Raw genomic sequence first — 21,323 nt, 5'->3', positions numbered from 1 at the left:
CCTCACAGCCCCTCCGATCATTTCAAAGAAATAGCTTGAAGAAATGTTAACCCTTAAAACCCTAACATGTTTCTTTTAGGATACATTTCAAATTTCTCAGCCTTACCTATAAAGCTCTACATAACCGTGCACCAGCTTACATTTCATCCCTGATTAGAAGATGTACTCCAAATCGGCCCCTTCGATCCACCAATGATATGAGACTATCCAGCACCACTCACCTGCACACCCATTCTCGTGTACAGGACCTCACATGGGCTGCCCCCACTTTATGGAATTCGCTCCTACACATCAGGCTCTGACCATCCCTACACGATTTTAAAAAATCACTCAAAACACATCTTGATTTCTCACCCTATACAATCGTCCCTTCTGCTCCCATTGCACAGTCCTCCCAAATCCCTCCTATTTTATTTGGTTTACATCTGTAGTCTCCTCCTCCCCACCACTATCTCTTTGGTCCCTTTCCTCTTAGATTGTGAGCTTGTTTGGGCAGTGTCCTCCTCGCCTACTGTTTCTGTATGTCAATGATGCTTGTCAGTGTTACTTGTCTTGTCTAAACAATTGTGCAGAGCTGCAGAATATGTTGGCGCTATATAAATAAAAACATTTAATTGTAGCCTATGCTATGTGAATGGAAAATGTAATAAATATAAAATAGGTGTTACCTCCAAGTCACTGTAGGACTCAGTAGTGATGTGAGGGCAGAGGGAGGAACTAGTGCGAGCTGCGAGGGACACAGGAGATTGACACTTCTGGAAATGTCAGTTTCCCATTGGACATCGGGAGGTGAGAACTTGTGAACAAAGCAGCGTTCAGCACCACATGCACCAGGAAAGGTGAATATTTATAGTCGCTAACCCCTGTAGATGAAGAAAGACATAAGTCAGAGCTTTTTATATAAATAACTTTTAGGATCAGTGACCCAAAATACTGAACAAGAGGGTCAGCATGTCTTCAAGGTGTTTTCACATGGAAAGATCAGCAATGGCAGCCTCCACGTTCCTCAGGTTTTCTTTAACTGACATTGCCAAAGCAGATTCACAACTGTAACCTTTATTTAATGCAGAGATAGATATGGTAGCGTAGTTTTCTGGTTTATTTCAGTTTAATCCTAGCTATACCAAAGTCCTAAGTACTTGTTTAAGAAGATGGTTAAAATGTGTATGAACCACAACAACCCTTCCGCCTATGTGTCATGTCACTTTAGCAATTACAGAAGGACTACATTGCCTGTGGCCCCTATATTTACATGCTTTGTTTAAATGTTCTATGATTAGGAGTCTGATAGTGATTCCAGATTCTGTAAATTTAAGGAATGTTAATGTTCTTTGTGTTTGTTTTGCAGTTATCTTCTCTTCTGATAACGAGAGTTTTAACCCCTCTCTATGGGAAGAACAGCGGAAGCAGAGGGCTCAGGTTGCCTTTGAGTGCGACGATGACAAGGATGAGAGAGAAGCTCCAGCACGGGTCTGTATTTGTCACATGAAATAGTTTGGCATTGGTGTAAAAAAAAATAATGAAATTATTGTATTCTTTTATGCTCAGAAGTATCCCTATACATCCAGGGGATAAGGTGAGGCAGTTGCTCACTGGGTGCTTAAAATATGTATAGAAATGGACAGGCACTGCCAGTGACAGCTACTGCCAGGTCCCCAGCAGGCTGCTGAGGTCCCGACAAAAATTTAAAGAGCCAGCATCGGCCTTAGGAATCGGTGCATTTTCACGAATACAAGTACTCGTGAAAATGCCTGGTATCTGCCCCAATACCAATACTAGTATCGGTATTGGGACATCCCTATTTACTACTATTGTTTGTTTACCTGTTAGAAGATTTCACTTCCTGTCTCAGTGACCACAATCACCCCGAATAAAATGTGAGGAAAATTCTTCCTAATGGGGATAAAGGCAGGAATAAATATCTGAGAGATATTCTAACCCTTTGCCACTTTGTCCAAAACTAAAAGAAAGTTTTGGGCAAACTTGGGATTTTCTTTAGTGATGATGCATATCACCCACCGTTTTTTGTACTTGCTCAGGTGAGATGCTTCTAAAATTCCTTGGAAGAATTTGAAATGTTAAATCTAACAATGATTAACTGATGGGGTTTGGTTGCTTTTTTTTAAAGCCCTAGCGATAATTGATTCTGGCCATACGACTAAAGTTTGCACCATCTTACTTGAGAGTTTTCTACCCTATTTTAAATGAATGCCTGGGATTTTAAGTAGTTGGATTGCTGGATATAAAGCATAAGCACTAGTGAGCAAAGCTCTGTTATTATTATTAGTATTAGTATACAGGATTTATATAGCGCCAACAGTTTGTGCAGCGCTTTACAATATAAGGAAGACATTACAATACAATTGAAGACCAGATGGTAAGGAGAGCCCTGACCGTGAGAGCTTACAGTCTAAGAGGGAGGGGCAAGTGATACATGAGGAGGTAGCTGTGTGGGGATGAATTGTTTGAGAAAGATAGTTAATTGGTTAGTTTGGGGTGGGATAGGCTTTCCTGGAGAGAATATGTATTACAACACACTGTGTGAGTGTTTTCATTTTCAATTGTATGTTCAATTGTATGATTTCCTGTACTCTAGGAAGGACATTTGAAGAGGTATCCAACCCCATACCCTGATGAGTTGAAGAACATGGTGAAAACGGTTCAGACTATTGTACATCGGTTGAAAGAAGAAGAGAAGGGTGAGGAAGCCAATAAAGAGGCAAAGCTGAATGAAGCTCAATCCCTCCTGAATGACACAACAGTGAAGGTGAGACATTAGTTCTGTGGGGTAGATATTGCATCTAGTGCCCGCATTCCCTTACCATCATTTAGAAATTAATTAAGATATAAAAGGTTGCTTTCTGTGTGTTGAGGTCAGAAGGCATAGTATAAACACAAGTCATTCTTCACTCCTTCTCCTCACAGTATACTGTTGTGGTGTCTTCTATTGCAGCACCCTCTTACTATTTTTAACCTGCTAACCATTTCATATCACTGTAAAAGCCAGGAAAGCCAATTACCTGGATGAGAGACGATTCAAGTGAAACCTCACATGAGGTTCTAAAAAATATACGTCGTGATTCCGGTGTGCTTGCTTAACACATACAAGCAGATGGTGATTTAATTCTCTGCAAAAAAAAATCTAAATTCCAGCTTGAGCTAGTGTGCTTATTTTAGCCTTTTTATAAAAAAAGGAGCATGGGGAGACAGGGAAACTTGTGAAAAGAAGGCTCAAGCCCCACCTGCTGGTTGGGTGTAAGGATGCATAATAATATGTAGGATTCTGACATTTACCTCATCACAAAAAAATCTATTGTAACCTTTTCATTTTCCAGTCCTGATCATTAATTACAAAAATCTAAAATACCTACTAAACCCCACCATGTATTCTTCAAACTTAGTTACTCAGGTGTTTTTACACTAAAAAGATTGTGTTTGTTTTTTAATAATGGCATTTGATTTTTTTTTGGGCGGGCGGGCGTCATCTGTGGAGTATTGCAGAATATTGCTGATCAGTAGCTGTACTGCGGTTGAAAATATTGTATTAGTATTTCAGAAAATGAAGTTATGCATAATATCTGTTGTCTCATAAATCAACTTCAACTGCACCCTGATTCTAATGTGATTTGCCTTTGTAATAGCTTTTATTTTACCCATGCTTAATTTTATTTGTGTCTAGTCGTTGGAGTCTGTTCCAGCTAAGCCCGAGGATGAAGAAAAGCAAAAGCTCCTTGCCGGGAACTGCATACAGAAAGCAAGTGATCCAGAAACGCAGAATAGCATTGCAAATTCACAGCCGAATAACCTTGTTAAAAATTTCTGGAATGCAACAACTATTGTCAACCATGATGAGACACTTGAGGTATGGCTCTGTGCGTGCTCAAAGCATTGTCTTGTTGATTTTAATAGCCGTCATTAGTTTAACATAGTCTGAATTACTTAGAAGTTTTGTATGTGAATGTTTCCACAATGGAGAACTCTCCATACATTGAGAGCTTAACATATAGCATTTGCTCTACACAGAGAGAAAAGCTCCTTGTATATGTATAAGAAATGGCAATAATGGGGTTGCAACATTAGACTTGAGGGGCCTATAAAAGGTTGAGTGGAAAACATGGTTTATGTTTACATTAACAGGGAAACATGGAGATAAAAAGTGCAGAAAAGCCATAATAGTTCTGTAGCTTTATCCTGCGGGATTGACATGCCAGTAACTGCTTGAAATAAGTCCTATATAATAAAACTGTTGCTATAAAGACAGCAAAAACAGTTATATGGCTACTGGTCTTTTATAGTTTTTTTTTTTTTATAGCCAGAGCAGGTCCCGCTATAAAGTGTATATGAATCCAAAATCTATTTTTCGGTATGTTTGGCATCATTCCTTTTTTAAAGAAGAACTCCAGGCAGACATTTTATTAACCCTTGCAGTGGGGCCACCCCTGCACTGCAAGTGTTAACTCTGCTTGTGTTTGCCAAGGGTAGCAAAAATAAAAAGTTATTCTCACCTAATCCTCGGAGCTGGCAGCTTCCTACACCGGTCCCTGGAGTGCCTCTCCCTCTCCCCTCTAGAAATCCTTGAGTCATAACGTCCAATATAGTGTATAGCATGTGAGTACGCCAAGGGACATTAGCAGTTAACCCTTGCGGTGCAAGGGTAGTCCTACTGCAAGTGTTCATAACATTTCTGCCCAGAGTTCTTTAAAGAAGAACTCCGGGGAAAATGTTTCTTTTAAAGTGCTGAGTAACAAAGGGTAAGTGCATTTCATTTGAAAGTTAATTGATTGAAATTACTGATGCAGATTTTACAGATCTTTAAAACAAGATTGGGTGTAACCATATTTTACTCTGCTGAAATCCTTATTTCTTGCTCTGCATGTTCTTTTTCTGTTTGAAATGTTCCATCCCTGCTTACTAGGAATTTGACACCCTTTCTACCTAAAAATAAAGGGTTGTAAGGGTTGATTATCTCTATTCTGAAGAGGTCTTTCATCTGCGATGAGTTCACGGAGTGCCTAAGGGCCAAGATTCTATCTAATCTTTTAGGAAGGGCATTCTATATTTCACTTTAATACAGTTTAAGTTGCTAATTTAAGTCGTATTTGCATTGGACGTCCTAAAGAGAAACTTTTTTCGACAGTCAGGAGATCTGAAAGCAGAGTTGTAGGTGCAGTATGTATAGCATGCCACATTCCGTTTGTCATAGATGTGCTGTGTTATAGGTGAACTAGGAAGCACGCTAGCAGAGTGCTGACCTCTAATGACAGAATTGGGGAACTCTGGAGTTGAACTGATACCTTTTATTTCCAGATGAAGATTGCACATTTTTGAGAGCTCAGTTCTCTTCTTCCAGGTATGATAAAGCCTTAAGGCAGAATGTGTCAGGGCGAATTGTCTGTGTTGCCCATGGCATTCATTTATCTTCTCGCATTTGTTCTGCAAGTGCAAGTTAGAAGATGAAAGGGGAACGCTGATTAATTCTAAAGTTACAAACCTGTAACGGAGAACATTGGGCCTCATGATCACAGTGTCAGTAATAAGAGATGATTTTTTTGTGATTCCAAGTGGTATTTTCCAGGGGATGTGTAAATTAGATAGACGGCTGTAGGGCAAAGAAAAGCTAATTCTTGCTATTGGCTTTTTAAACCATAATTTATGAAAAACATTGATGGCAGTGGAGCTGTTCCCCAAGCAGTCAGATGTGATCTTTTTCTCATTTGGAAAATTTAAATATCTGATTTGTCGATTTTGGGACACCTCCACGGTCACTTATTGCAACCAGCCAATCAGATTGCATCTTTCTTCGGAGATGTTGAAACATCTGGTTGCTGTGGGCAACAACTCCAAGTCAATCACTTTGACTGCAACATTCCAGTGCAACAAAACAAACTCTTGTTTCATTTCAGAAATGGGTTTCTGAAAAATAAAGATGTTTTTCTTTGTGTTGCAGCAGGAATCTGAAGATTTGTCATGTGATGAAGAAATGAAGATGGCTGAAATGCGGCCACCGCTTATTGAGACGTCCATGAATAAGCCGAAAGTGGTGGCACTGAACAACAATAAGAAAGGTGAGCACTGCCATACACTGCATACAACAGGTGGACTTTGCAGGGCTTAGACTGCTTAAGCATTTATCATTACATATAGAGTTTCTCCAAAACATTCTATTTGAGAAGTGATCACTTTCTATTCTATGCAGAGAACGGTTTAGATATTTCATTGGAAATTACTGTGCGTACAATGGAGGACCATTACTATAAATTACTGTGCGTACAATGGAGGACCATTACTATAAATTACTGTGCGTACAATGGAGGACCATTACTATAAATTACTGTGCGTACAATGGAGGACCATTACTATAAATTACTGTGTGTACAATGGAGGGCCATTACTGGAAATTACTGTGTGTACAATGGAGGACCATTACTGTTGGTCTTTCTGTAGGAAAGATCTATTCACCTGGTAGTCCAATAAAATGGGCAACCCTAACTCGAGCAAGCATTTCCTGGCACTCGGACCCAAAAGAATGGTTCACTATGGGAAAACGCCTAAAGTGTATGTCAAGCCAAAACTTTTTTTTACATTTTTTTTCTAGGTATCGATGTTCAAAACTTCCACCTGTTGTATAGCTGGGCGAATGCCATTTAGCATTGCATTATAGCCACTAAATGGAGGCAAGGAGCATATAAATTCCCTGCTTCTTGGCTCCACCTAGTGGCAATGATGCCATGTGTACGGCATTCACTCTATACAGCTATTGGGTAGACAGAAGTTTTTATACCTCAGCTGCTTAGTGCAGGATATAATAAAGAAGGGTTAGAATTAGGGATGTACCGATACTAGTATCGGTGGCAATAACGAGTATATGGGCGAGTACTCTCTTTGACCAGCAGTGCTCAAGGGAGCATGGAGCCGACTTCCTTTCCAATCAGGAATCCAGGTGGTGGCTAATGACCTGCCTCCCGGCTTTCTGATTGGCTAGGAAGCCGGCTTCACGTGTTGCTAAGCAGCTTAGCTTCCTAACCAATCAGAAAGCTGGGCGGCATGTAATGACCAGCCTCCTGGCTTCCTTATTGGTCAGGAAGCCAGGCTACATAGGAACAAGTGAAGCCGGCTTCCTATCTAATCAGAAGCCGGGAGGCCGGTCATGTTGCTATGCAGCCTGGCTTCCTGACCAATAAGAAAGTCGGTCGGCACCTCATGACTCGCCGCCCAGCTTCCTGATTTGGTCAGGAAGCCTGGCAGCCTCTAAAGCCAGTGTTTTTTTGCTAGAACACCGGCTTCACAGGCAATCAGGAAGCCGGGCAATGGGTCATGATCCGCCGCCTCGACTTCCTGATAATCTGGGCACAAGGCACCGGTACTCCATACTCTGTATCAGCGAGTACTGGAAAAAAAATATCGGTACTCGATACCGATCAACCATTGTGGGTGCATCCCTAGTTAGAATCCTTGTGTTATTCAGGGCTCTGTTAGAGTGTTTTACCAGGCAGAATGTGAGGGAAACTTTCCCACAGCAACACAGAGAGAAATTAAAGTACTTTTCTGCAGTAAAAAAGGCTAAAACCCGTGTCAGATTTTTCCACACTTCTTGTCTGGTGAAACCACTGTCAGCAAGTGAGGATACATTTCTCTAATGGTGTTCTAATCCATCCCCTATCCATCAAAAACAAGAATAACAACTTACACTTTAACTGCTCAGCTTGCTAAAAAGCTTATTCAGAAAGGGATGATCTGCATACTACGAATCAATAAAAATCATACTCTTTATTCCATCTTTTAATAAGTAAAGAATCCCAGTGAAAGAAGGCGGCATTCCTGTGGCTTGTAAGAAGACAGGTTGCAGCATCTGTCAGGGTTGCCGCTGCAGTTCTTGTTTGTTTATTACTGCTGTGCACCCGCTTGTATGTCATGTGCATTGTTCAACATTTGCCTTGCGCTTTGTTTAACACAAAGGAATTCATTTGTTTACATTGTGCTAAGAACAAAAAGTGAGCAGCGCTCATCAGTCTAGTTACATGAAACTGTTCTAATTGTTTATAATGATTTGCTGTACACCATTGGTCTTTGCACTGTATTATTAAACAAGAAAAGAAATTGACTAACCTCTGAAATCACAAAAACTGTTAAAAGTAACAGTTTTACTTGCAGCATTTGTAGTGGGTGTGCCGCTAATATACAGTTCAGTCCCGGACATCCACACATGTCTGTATTTGTGCCTTTATCATACTCAATAACTGTGCAGTTTGTATAAAGCAGAACATGAGAGCACCCAGTGCATCTATGTCTTTTGTTACCGAGTCCAACTCCATTGTGGCATGAGGAGAAAGCAATGGCTGTACATATTCCAGGCAGTAAGAGGCAAGAGAACAATACTTTTTTATAAAATTATATGCGGTAAATTGGTGCGTAGAAGAAATCTTCTTTAAATTGGCTCCTACATTTTCAGTGTCCCACTCTTCTTTTTTTTTTTTTTCTTTAATTGCTGCAAACTTCTTTTCATTGTGTTTTGGCAGTTTGCCCGGTGCTGACTGGCTTGATCTTTTATCTTTCAGATGATATTAAAGATTCAGACTCTCTATCGGACGAAATAACCCAAAACAGCAATCAGAACAACAGTAATTGTTCCTCACCGTCACGTATGTCAGACTCCGTCTCATTGAACACCGTCAGCAGCCATGATACCTCCCTGTGCTCGCCAGAAAAAGAATCTAGGATTGCGATGAGCATAAAATTAAGGTCTGTATCCAATATTGATACTAAAGTAATTCCATGTGCTAACGATTAAACCAGGATTCAAATAGAGGGAAGATAGCTTACCTACTCAGGGAAGATGGAAAAAGACTATAGCATGGTATACTGTGATCCAAGCACTCATTTCTTGTAGCTGTATTTCTGCAAAGATAAATCGTTTTTCAATTGCAAACATTCAAGTTGTACCTGTAACAGAACATGTATGTACATATTTATTTGCTGGGAAGGTTGCACACTTTTTTTTTTTAATCAGGGTCATTTAGGCCTCACAGTCTTGTGTTCTGCTTACAGACAAGAAGATGAAAATTTGAACAACCTTTTACATAATGGAGGAAAATTGAAAGATGTTGAAGAGAGGCAAATTACAGAGATCCCGTCATTGGACAGTGAAGAGAACTTGGTTCAAGAGAAGAGAGTCAATAATACGGCAGACAAACCACACAACTTGAACCAAATCAACATAAACAATAACCTCACAAATGATGAGAGCGTGCATCCGGATGTTCTGAAGCGGCCGCTTATTTCGCAGGAATTGAGGTCTGGAGAGGGATTTTTGAACAATAATGAGAAACAAGAGGCTCAACTCCTGGAAAACAGGAAGGCCTACCCCAATATGTGTGCAATGAATAAGGTTAATGGGCACTCTCCAGATGAGGATATGTCTCCAGAAATGAGTGAGCCTTTCAGGAGTGTATCAGAGGATTCAGTGCCTTCTTTTGACTTGTGTGTTTCAAAGAGCACAGATGATTTGTCTCCACAGCTGGGAGACTCTATGGGTCCTGTTGTGAAATCTCACAGCATAAACAACATTGAGATGGGAGAGCTAAGGATCTATGACATCCTAAGTGACAGCGGCTCTCAGCAGCCATTGTATGTTAGCAAGTCAGCAGGGGCAAGTGGTGAAGGACAAAATATTGTTAGGAGCAAATCAGCAACTTTTTTGTATGATCAGCCATTGCAAGTGTTCTCTAGTTCATCTTCCTCGTCGGATTTGGTATCTGCCGGAAAGAAAACCGTGTTTAAATTTGATTCCAACCACAACCCGGAGGCACCGTATCCAATGAGAGGTCCTCCGGGACCCCAGTTGTCTGCTGTGCCTCAATATAATGTTCAGTACAGTAGCGGTAGTGCTGCAGCCAAAGATAATTTGTGGACACAGAAACAAATGGCCTCAATGGATCAAGGAACCTTGCCTCCTCCACGCTTCCATATGTCCGACAGCTTAGATAGCCCCAGCTACATCAAACACTCTGCCAATATGAACTTTTCTAATCATAACAATGTGAGGGCCGGTAACATGTACGGTGTACACCAGAGGATGGGACCAAGGCACGTGGAGGCATGGGCAGTGTCCCCCAATGATCGGCTCCACCAGGGTGTAAGCCGTAACACTCTGCAGAGACAAGGCAGCGTCTCTTCTAATGCTTCTATGTCCCTGGGCGACACAGGTCCCACAAGGAGGATTGTTGTACCCGAAGGAGACTATATGACTTACAGAGACATTCATTCAATGGGCAGACCTCAACACATGATACCAGGCCCACAGAGACCGCTCTCAGCCAGGACATATAGCATTGATGGTCCCAATGTGCCCAGACCACAGAGCGCACGGCCTTCCGTTAATGATATTCCTGAGAGAACAATGTCTGTTAGTGATTTTAACTACTCTCGGACTAGTCCCACTAAAAAGCCAAATGCTAGGGTTAGTTCGGAGCACTCCTTGCTGGACGCCCCAGGCAGGAGTAAGGTACCTCATGACTGGAGAGAGCAGGTCTTGCGGCACATAGAGGCAAAAAAGCTTGAAAAGGTAAGAGCAACAGATTACCTTAAAGACTTCTCTTTAGGAAATTACCGAAACTCTCATTACTGAGCGTGATGCAATGAACTGTCTGTGCTGCTCATAGCAGAAAATGAAAGTCTGGTCAGCTAATGTGGGCAGCAGTCAGCTTTATCAGTGTAATGTTGTCTACATTTTACAAAACATAGCAGATGCCTAACAATAGAGCAATGCATGTGTTAATGTTTTAGACCTATTCTGGTTTATACTTATTGGGGGGGGGGGATACCTAGAGCAGGGGAAACTGCTCTAGGTATGAGGTGCAGGCACCTATAGGTGCACTTATCTGATGCAGCCACCGCTGTAACGGCTGAATCCTGTCCATTCTGACTTGCACTTGTGCTGCTACCTCCCGCCCCCACACATTCCTTTTGGTCCTATGGTGGGAAGCCTTACTGGCCCCAGTATGACCGTGAAGGAGGCAGAGAAAATCAAGCATGCGTTGGCACTTTTGGAAGTGCATTTCTTGCCTGTCACTATGGCCCACTATTCAGCCGTAACAGCAAGGTTTTGCTCACACTTTATACCTTCCTTTTGCTCCCCCCCCCCCTTGATACAACAGAGTCTCTATAAAATATCTCTTTTGCATTTTATTTCTCTAGAATAATTTAAACCTCGTCTGAAACAACAGAAACTGTATATAACATTGCCACACTCATATAGGGTGGGATATAGACTAGTAATGTTCACAGTTGTGATACTCTGTGACGGCAGCTGTCAGATGCCTGAGCTGTGCCTTGTCATTATGAATGAGGAGCACATGACGTGTTTATGTTTATTGATGCACCAAAATAGGTGCAACATAAATATCTACCTGTTATGCAGCCCCTATTTAAAATGAGAGGAAACTGCCTATAATGTACTCTGGTATTTAGTGTGAAAAGCATGTGCACTTGAAGGGTGATGTGACCTCTCAGGTGATTGTTAGTGTTCAATACATCTCAACTTTTCTAGTACCTGTGTAACCCCTTGATCATATGCCCACACTATTCAAATTGCCTTGGCTTCTGATTGTGAGCTAACCCCCAACCTCTCTCTGATTTAAACCTTATTCCTCTATTCAGAAGTCTAATATGAGCTTCGGTGGCCAGTAGACAATTTTGGTTAGGGATCCAGGTTCGGGGGGCAGGGTTTAGTTTTGAGTCGGGGTCCCATGTATAGTGCGTGCCTGTGACTGACCATTCCTAGATTGCATTCTGTAGGTCTTGTGAGCACCTCAGTTAGATTTTGATGCTATTTTTAGCTATTTTTAGTTTGATCACCTGACCGGGTTACTGTAAGCACTGCTGAACATGTAATAAAGGCGTGCAGAAGACACATGCATGCGCATATGCATTTACAAACACTAGCACTGATCTGTAAAAGAAATATAAATAGTAAAACAAATGGAAAATGTGTGTGTTTTATTGGTAAAGAGAACAACACGCATATTATTTATATCTTCATTGCATTCATGATACTTTACTGCCACCCAGTGGCCATGTACTGGTATTGCTGCAAACCTACTTAGCCACAATTGCTGTCATTACCTATAAAAAAAGAGCCATTGCTGAAAATAGAATTACCATGAAAGTGAAGACGGGCTCTTGTGTTCCCCCTCCTTCTTCCCATCTCTAAACATAATGGGGTTGATTTATAAAATCAAGGAAGCCAGCAGTCATTTTTTTTAGCGTCAGTAGCTGAAAGAAGAAACTGTTACCTTCTCGCCAGTTCCCATTATTCTGTTGCATTGGATTTGTGTGTGTTATGTGTTTAGTAACTGTAATGTTTCTATTGTTTGTTGGGTCACCTGAAGGTTGCATGTCCTTATTTTGGGTTAATGGTATAGGACGCTGACTGACCCACACTGCTGTGTTTGTATTTGCATGAGATGCGCATGACACGGAAATGTGTTGAGTGGATGTGCGAGTAACCCATTGTTGGTTGTATATGCATGCTTTACTAATCTGTGTTGTTACATTTATTCCTCTCTATTCAGAGCATGCTGTCACGGTCCTTTAATTCCACTTACACTGCATCTAGCAGCTCTGTGTATGGCAGCTCTAGGGATCTGCATGGCAGCCAAGGCAATGTTGCCTTGAGTGTTGCTGACAGAAGAGGTTCTGGTGTTCACATACTTCGTGTGAGTACTTCCTGTGCCTGTCTTAGGATAATAATGAAAAGTGCAATACAATCTGGAAAGAATTGTTCTAATTGGAAATTCTAAACCTAATCTGTGTAACTCTAATTCTAGTTCAATATTGCGTTCATATTCTACTAATGTGCGCTGATATGAGCAGATGTGTCTCCAAGTATATGTCTGACTATAGACAAGCAGATATCTGACTGGTGACAACTGGCAATGAAACCAATTTACATCAACTTGCTGCAATGTTAAATTGGTTGCTTCCATCTTCATAATCTGGTAGAGATTTTTAAGCAGGTTAGAAAATCGTTGTGTGGAGTAACTAGCACTTCTGACAGTTGTAAAAAAAAAACCCACATCATTTCCCCTTAGGGTAACCTGGTCCTCCCCCCATCGGCCAATGTAGGTAACAGTACAGGTGGTTATAGGCACTCAGATCCAAGTTTGCACAACCAGTTTTAATTCAAAGTGTAATTACAGGCAAAATAATAATTATTCATCAGTCTGTCAGTAGCATATTAACACAGACGTTTTTCTGTTTCTCAGTTTCCCTTATAACATAGTTTTATTACCTGCTGCTCTTGGCTTTAGAACTGATATAACAGCTGTGTAAATTGTTGGCTCTTTATAAATACCTGTAATAAATAATATTTTTTCACTTTTTGTAACAGGCCAAGCTTTCCAGCAAGTGTTGCAGTTACAGGGTTATTTAGGATCAACCATGTCACACTGGTGGAGTGCTTACAAGGGTCACATTTTATTCATGTGGTTTAACATTTTCGCTGCCAAGAGTATCCCGCATTATATATTTTCTGAAAGCACAGACCCTGTAGAATAAAATGATTGCAATTGCAAATTTTTCTGCCTCATGATATTAGCTCAACTCTTTATTAAACCCCAAAATTTTGTAAAAAATGCACTTAAAAGTTAATTTTAGTGCCACAAAACACAATAAAATACCCCTTTAAAAAAAATTAAATATAAAAGATGAGGTTACGATAATTAAATAGATATCCAACATGCCCATGTTAAAAATTGTGTGCGTCTGTGACACTGCAACAAAATACAGCACCCCAAATTGTCCATAGGCGACATTTCAAAAGCCTGTACAGGTCATTAGTTTAGAGATCTACTGGCAGGATTAATAGGTAATAAAATTACAAGAGGGGCTCAGAAAAAGCAAATACTGCTGTATAAATGCTGTTGACAGACTACCTCAGAAATGTCATTTTGTATTTTGACCATATTTGCCAAATGATAGCAATATGGTGACAGATCCCACTGACTAACATCAAAGGAGCTTTCAAGGTTCCCTGGAGCCCCAAATCATTGAATGTAGCTTGTGAACTTTGAGAAATTCAATCTACGTATCACATGCCACAGTTTAACACAAGGTCTTGGATTGCCTAGAGGTACCTACTAGAGGTGCACCGAAATAGAAATTTAAAAACCGAAACGAAACCACAATAGAAAAAATTGTCAGGCCGAAACCGATACCGAAAATGTTTTTATTTAAATTTTTACAGTTTTTCAAAATATTTTATTTTTATTTATTTTTTATAAACTTTTATCACTGATCGCTGAGTGTTTGTATCTCGCTCTCCTCTCTGGCACACACTGTCAGAGGCTGAGTGAGCGGTGCAAGAGGAGAGCCCAGCCTCCTGTGACAGCGCTGTCTCCGCCCACACACCACTCTGCCGCACTGTTATAGGCGACCGAGCGTTGTGGGAGGAGAGACGCCGGCAGCTCACAGCGCTCTTGTCCCGCAGAGCTCGGCCTGCTGTCACTTTCTCTCCTCCATGCTGGGACACAGAGCAGCGCCCAGCGGGGAGGAGAGAAACCTGGGATGTGCCGATGTATCGGCAGGAAAATGGCACTTTCGGCATTTAGCCAAAAGTGCCATTTTCGGCCGATATGTTTCGGCGGCCGATATATCGGTCCATCCCTAGTACCTACATTTAATTGCGTTTCTGCCCAAATGTGACTTTCTGAAAAGTCAAGATTTGCATAGGATTTCTTGCGGCCTGTGGTGAAATGTTATCCTACCTAAATAAAAGCCAGCCAGATCCTCAGGCTTTAGGTGGTGCCTGCTGCCAACATATGAGGTTAGTTTTTTAATGTCATTCATCACAAGTAAAGAGAGTGTCACTGAAAGCAGCCAAGAGACAATAGCTTTCATTGGCATTAACTAATAGAAAAACAATACTACTACTAACAAAATTTTAAAGAAAAGGCACCGAAAGCAACTTTTTAGAAACACTTGCAAACTATTTTCTTGGTGTTTGTGCTCCAATCCCCCAAAACGTTGAACTACGGATTAAAGTTTTGTGCCTTTTCTGTTCATTCTTTGCAAATGAAAGAATCCATATTTGGTTCCTTTGACTTTTTCCTCCTGGGTGCTTCCTCCAGGTATAGCTCACATACACTTTTTCCAATGGAGTCAAGCGATGGCAGCTTACATCTAAATTTCAATACATATTTCCACTCAAATAGCTAAGGAACATGCACATTTACTGACGGCAATACATGTAGAGATCGACATCAGGTATTCTCTTTTAATGAGATTTACATGGTGCCACCACCTCCCTTACACCGTCTAACACAACCTTTCTCAAACCATTCACCTTGTAGACCCCTTAAAATAATTTTCAGTCTTAGGGAACCCCTGCTAAAATTGATTATTCTGAGACAGTTCAAATTGTGGACCAGAAGAAGTTGCCACTCCTAAGCTTCCAAAATATGGCTGTGTCTGTAGCCACTGGCTGGATGGAACCCATCAACTCACACCTCAAATCTCAGTTGCTAAAGATCAGCCACGCACGGATAATCAATCTCATAAGTGTTTTGTTAAAACTATATTGTTCCGCACATGTACACAGAAGCTCCACCTTGAACCTCCTGAAAGAAAGTATTTTAGAAGTACTAAAGCCAAACCTTTTTTGTGCTTTAGTCCTCTATTGAGTCACAGGCGGACATTTACTAATGTCCTCCTGTGACCCAAACTCAACATCTAGAGGTCTATTGCCTGCTATTTACTGACAGCACAGAGCCACTCTGCAGCCGGGAAAGATCAGAACAATATTGTTGCGATCCACCCAGCTGCCTGATTGACAGCTGTCACTACCAATCTAGAGCCAGCAGTTCCCGCCACCTCCCGCCTGTCCCTCCAATGAACGTCAGAGGAACAGAGAGGGGAATAAATGCAGGGGATCGGTGACTCACGGTCACTGCTCTTTGCATGGAGAAAACCATGAGCTGAGTGATCAGCGATGTGTGATCGCTCAGCTCACGACCTATAGAGCTGGCATGTGACACCTGTAGTGTCACAAACTGGCTTTAAGTATTGGGAAGAGTATATTTTTACACTCCCAATACGTCTCCTTTTAAAAATTGTGGCGTCCTTGAACATTGGGGGTCTGTGTAGACATGACCCCCTTACTTGGTGTTTAGTGGAAAGTTTCACCCTTGCATTGGTGGTCACTGTAGGTGGGAGATCAAATCTGCTCACTGCTCAGGGAACTAATAGCAACCTCAGGGGGAACCCTGGTTAAGAAAGGCTGGCAACCTCAGTGATTATTACAGACAGTACAGATACTGTGAAAACCATGCAATTGTAGGATTTTCTAGGAGTTCTAGGAGAGTTCTAGGATTTTTTTAAAGACATTCTGTCTCCTAGGCTTTGTCTAGTTCTGTCACTGGGCTTCTGAGTATAAATTGGCCACAGTCCACTCATCTGAAGTGGTTTCTAGGGCAAGAATACATGCAAGAAGCTTGGATTCCTTCAAGAGAGGCCCTGGATAGTGATATGACTATTTATCTGCTCATTGGTAGCGCAAAAGCTGCAGTGACCAAGCATAACCTACTTGCTTCTAATCCTAATATTTCCTTCAAATATTCTGCTTGTGCATGCAGTGAGTTTGTTAACCCTTGTGCTTTTTGTGTTTAACTTTGCTTTCTTCTCCACTGGGACATTAGCACAGGACTATGTCAGATTTAGGCTCTATCATATCATCCCATTGGGGCAATCAAGATGGTGGCTATAGCCCACACCATTCCTGCCCCCCCAATAGGAATGAATATGAACACTTACCTGGGCTGAGTGTTACTGCGAGCAGTGCAATGTGCCAGTGGCTGGATCGTATTTGTGTGACCTCTCGCCCTCTGAGGTCTATGGGGAGCTTTACACTGCTGCTTTCTCCAATTGGTATTATCACTTTTAGTGCAAAGTGCAGTAATCCGGGTATATTCAATCAGGTTTTCACATATGAGATGTGAAAGCTTATTCATTTGAAACTCATCTGAAAATATTGCCTGAATCTGGTTGCAATGGGTTACTGCCCTTTTATACTGCCTTATGAAGTAAACAGTTACCTTATTAACATATATTAACACAATGCCCTTTGCATTACCTTGGTCATTACATTCATTGTTACTTTGTAAACCAAGCTGTTACTGAATGCTACAAAATGTTTTTTTTTTTACAAAGTCACTACAATAAATGCTGCCCCTGTAGTTACTATTTAGCAGAGTAGTTGCCAATGGACATTGAACTTAGCCATCCTGAAACAGCACCAATATTCCCTAATTTTCAGGATAAATCCTCCTTAATGACCTCTTAATGAAAACGTTAATTGTCTGATTGCCATGCTAGCGTCAGTGCTTACTAGGTCATTGAATTTGAACATGTATGCAGATCAGATGTTCTGAATTCACTTGCTGCATGCTTGGTCAAGCTCAGTGACTCACAGTATTGAAGTTCAAAAACAGCCAGGAAGTTAGCATTTCTGAAAAGAGGTCTGCAATGCCAGTCTGGGTAATTTTCTTATGGCCGCTTTCCTTTGCAAGGACAGATGACCCAAAAAGTGACATTGAATTATATGAGTACTGTAGTCTGACTGGCTTGGAAAATGTTTTGGAACTCCATTAGCAAGGTCTCCCCACCATAGTTTCTAGCTTTGTTCCTTCCCCCCTGGTCTCATTCCTACTGCTCGAGGATGGGTCTGTGTATCTAGACTATAAAAAAATGACAAATCCAGTTGGGAGATTGGGCCCCTCTGGTATTGCCGGTATGTGTCTAGATCATGAAGTATAGAGATTTCACTAGCAGAGTCCCTGAGAAACAAAAGAAGCCATTAGCTGCTGAATGTAGCATCTACCAAACCCGTTCTGAGTTTTGGGTAAGCTACAGATTTTAAATGCTGATTATTTGTAATGAAATGTGTGCAATCCTGTTTAATTGTTTGTCAGGCTTTTTTTTATAAGGATCTTAATCATCAGTCCATATCTTATACCTAATCATTGTTTTTGATGCTGATTGTCTAATCTGTGTCTTACACCTAATCAATAATTCAAGCCAGCATAATAACATCAATAAAACATAATCATTCTTAAAACAGAGCTCTAGGCCAGACTTGTTTTAGTTTTGGATAAAGTGGGGGCAAGATGCTCTGCAAGATGCTGAACGCTTTCCCTTCACTTCTGGTTGTGTCGTGGGAACACCTCCTCCCTACCCAGAACTAAAAAAAAAAGGTTTTGCTTTGGAGGTCTGTTTTCAAGGACAACAAAGGTACCAACCTCCAGCTCGTGAACCACCTTTTTTTTATTAAAGAACAATGTTCTGTAGTTTTTTCCAGTTTATTGTACAAAGAACTGACAAAACAGCAAGTCAAGTAAAGAACAAAGTGACTTACAGTGCAAGAGGAGTAGAAAATAGCAGCCATTAAAGGAGAACTATGGGGTCAGTGTTTTTCCCCATAGTTCTCCTTAGGGTAACGGGAGGACACAAACTAGCGTCCTCCCGTTACCCTAAGCTCAGTATACCGTGAGCTACAGCTCACGGTATACTGAGACGCCGCAGCCGAAGCGGATCCCGACTTAGATGACGGGATCCGCCCAGCTGCGTGAGTGACAGCTGGCTCTGCCTATCTAGAGGCAGAGCCAGCTGTACCCGCCCCGTCCGTTCCGCCAGTCAGCGCTGTCAGATCGGAGAGGGGAATCCAGCCCCTCCCCTGTCATGGCAGAGAGCCGTGACAGGATCGAGAGGCGAGCGAACCCGGTATGTGTTCGCTCAACTCCCGATCTACTGAGCCGACCTGTGACAGTCTCATTGTCACAGGTCGGCTAGAACTATGAGGTGAGTGAAAAGCACTCACCTCATAGTTCTCCTTTAATCTCCTTGCTACAGACAAGTCAAGTGTGGACTCCCTATATAACCCCACGACATTTAGCATAACAGAATACAGTTTGCTAAAGTGGTTGGAATGTGATAGTTGTAAGTAAGCAATACATATAATAATAAACTAATTGATCATAAGAGAACAGCCGTCTGTGTTCATGAGCCACATTTACACATAAACAATGATGGTGAGCTACACTAAAAGTTATTTCACAGAGGTGTTTCCATTCCATGTTTTTGACACAGGATGGCTGATGGAAAATAGGTGATTGGACAAGAAAGCATTGCAGTGTAATTCAATGCCTGTAGTTCACGGTCCATTAAAGGAGAACTATGAGGTGAGTGATTTCCACTCAACCTAATAGTTCGAGCCGACGTGTGACAATAAAACTGTCACACGTTGGGTCAATAGATCGGGAAGTGAGTGAACACATACCGTCGCTCTCGCTCACTTCTCGATCCTGTCCCTGCAGAGAGCCATGACTGTCACTCACGGCTCTCTGCAGGGATTCTCCCCCCTCCCCGCTCCGTTCCTCCAGCGCTGACTGGAGGAACGAACGGGGGAGGGGCGGGTACAGCTGGCTCTGCCTCTAGATAGGCAGAGCCAGCTGTCAATCACGCAGCTGGGTGGCTCTGTCAGGATCCGTCCCGGTCTCAGTATACCGCGAGCTGTAGCTCGTGGTATACTGAGATTTGGTTCATGGGTGGACGCTAGTTTATGTCATAGGTCTCCTTTAACCTGAGAACAGGTAGCAGTCTGTAGATTAGAGGAGTTTCCATCTGTCTAAAGCTGGCCAATAGAATTTTTGTTCAAAAAATGTTTTTTCCAGAATGTTCTTTTGATTAACTGATAGGTAATGGGGTCAAATCAATGATCAATATCAAGCATAGAGGTAAAAAAACATTTAAGATTATTGTGGTTTTTGTTCGCGAAAACCAGTGGTCTAGCAGTGCTGAGCACACAGGTATTTAGATGGTGCCATATGTTGCTAGGAAATTTGTTGAACTTTAAGAGGAGAAGTGAATAGGGTAGCCAAGTTTTCAGATTAGGAAGGGTATTCCGGAGGAGAGCTTACAAGCATTGGAAGCAAACATCAAAGGGGTCAGAGGCTCATATGTAACTCACGAGCTGTTGGTTGGGAACCCCTCATACACCATATTTCGTATGTAATGTTTTTTTCTGTTTACTGACAGCACCCAACTGCTGGCAGCACAGGAGAACCTGCACAGGATGATGTGTTTGGGCCCGGACAGCAAAATTATGCGACCTTGCTCCACAAGGAGAGTTCTGTTGATGGTGTGAAAAAGGTAACAATGAATTTATGCCTAAAACACTGTTGGTTGCTTCGACTACATTATTTTATTTAGTCTTGTTTCACCTTGTGCCATGTCACTGGGAATAGTTCTCTACATGTAAAATGACATGCTACAGAGGAAACATACCAAGATAGATGCAGAGTAATTAAGATGTCTATGCAATGCAAATCTGACTGGGATGTGTTTATCAAAGTATTTTCTGTAAGTTTGAAAAGACATTTGCAACATGATTTTGTGATACATTTGTCACTATTGCAGCAATTTTTACTTTAACCATGCACACATTCTAGATCTGCTTAGAGGTACTTCTCAAACTGTTGGATTGCTAATGTTGTCCAGTAGATGGGAGAATTTAAAAAAGAAGCTAGACACACAACTATTCATGCATTGTAATGATTCTGCACCCGTCATTTTATGGCTTGGTTGCATTAATAAATATAGAGCAGTATTGCAGAGACCCAGGAGACAGTGCATTCGACACCACCTTGATATGTAAATTGATTTTCAGATGCATATGAGCAACGGACAGATGGGCCCACCGTCAAGATCTCAGAGCAACTATAGCCAGCTCCAGCATTACCCTGCCCAGCCATCAATGGTAAGATCTCCATGCCAAAGCAGCTGCCAACAGCCTCCATATTTTTAGAGTCAGTGTTTGCATATAAAGTGAGTGTTGTGCCTGCCATAGTTTGTATCTCTAAACAAATGTAATGCTGCTAAACAATACAAATACTCCCCAGGCCTAATCCTGCTTCTCCGCACTAAAAGAACTGAATTGTTTCGGGCCTGTTCACTCTCCAGACAGAATCTGGATGTGTTTCTGCATATGGATTTATGCACTGTATGTATTTTTGATGCGTTCTGAAGCTTTTTTTTTTAATTTTTATTGGCCTTGCTTGGGTTTTACATATGTTTCAGTGCATCCTGGTACATTTACCTGTGTTTTTGTGTGTTCCAGTGTGAAAAAATGCAGCATGCTCTATTGTTTTATAAGTTCTGGAACTGAACACATTGGTGTTAACTAGCCTCATTTAAAACCATTGAAATTACTGTGTGAGAGTTTTTAGTGCAGATTAAAAAACGTTGCGGTCTAGAGATGGTGTGAACAGGCATTT

The 21,323-nt window shown here is 41.5% G+C and overlaps 1 protein-coding gene across 1 annotated transcript in view; it reads left to right on the top strand.

Annotated features, from left to right (window-relative positions):
- Positions 1-21,323, top strand: part of ERBIN (erbb2 interacting protein) — a 225,326-nt gene that overhangs the window by 200,286 nt on the left and 3,717 nt on the right. The window contains exons 17-25 of the mRNA XM_018569304.1: positions 1,349-1,470; positions 2,597-2,767; positions 3,680-3,862; positions 5,948-6,065; positions 8,556-8,739; positions 9,046-10,561; positions 12,570-12,713; positions 20,086-20,199; positions 20,717-20,806. Coding sequence (XP_018424806.1) covers positions 1,349-1,470; positions 2,597-2,767; positions 3,680-3,862; positions 5,948-6,065; positions 8,556-8,739; positions 9,046-10,561; positions 12,570-12,713; positions 20,086-20,199; positions 20,717-20,806 — 2,642 coding nt within the window. The remainder of the gene's footprint in view (positions 1-1,348; positions 1,471-2,596; positions 2,768-3,679; positions 3,863-5,947; positions 6,066-8,555; positions 8,740-9,045; positions 10,562-12,569; positions 12,714-20,085; positions 20,200-20,716; positions 20,807-21,323) is intronic.

The sequence above is a fragment of the Nanorana parkeri genome, unplaced genomic scaffold (genome assembly GCF_000935625.1).
Source record: "Nanorana parkeri isolate BGI_ZX_2015 unplaced genomic scaffold, ASM93562v1 scaffold34, whole genome shotgun sequence".
NCBI lineage: Eukaryota > Metazoa > Chordata > Amphibia > Anura > Dicroglossidae > Nanorana > Nanorana parkeri.
The sequence above is the reverse complement of the archived record's forward strand: the minus strand, read 5'-3'. Positions and strand labels throughout refer to the sequence as shown.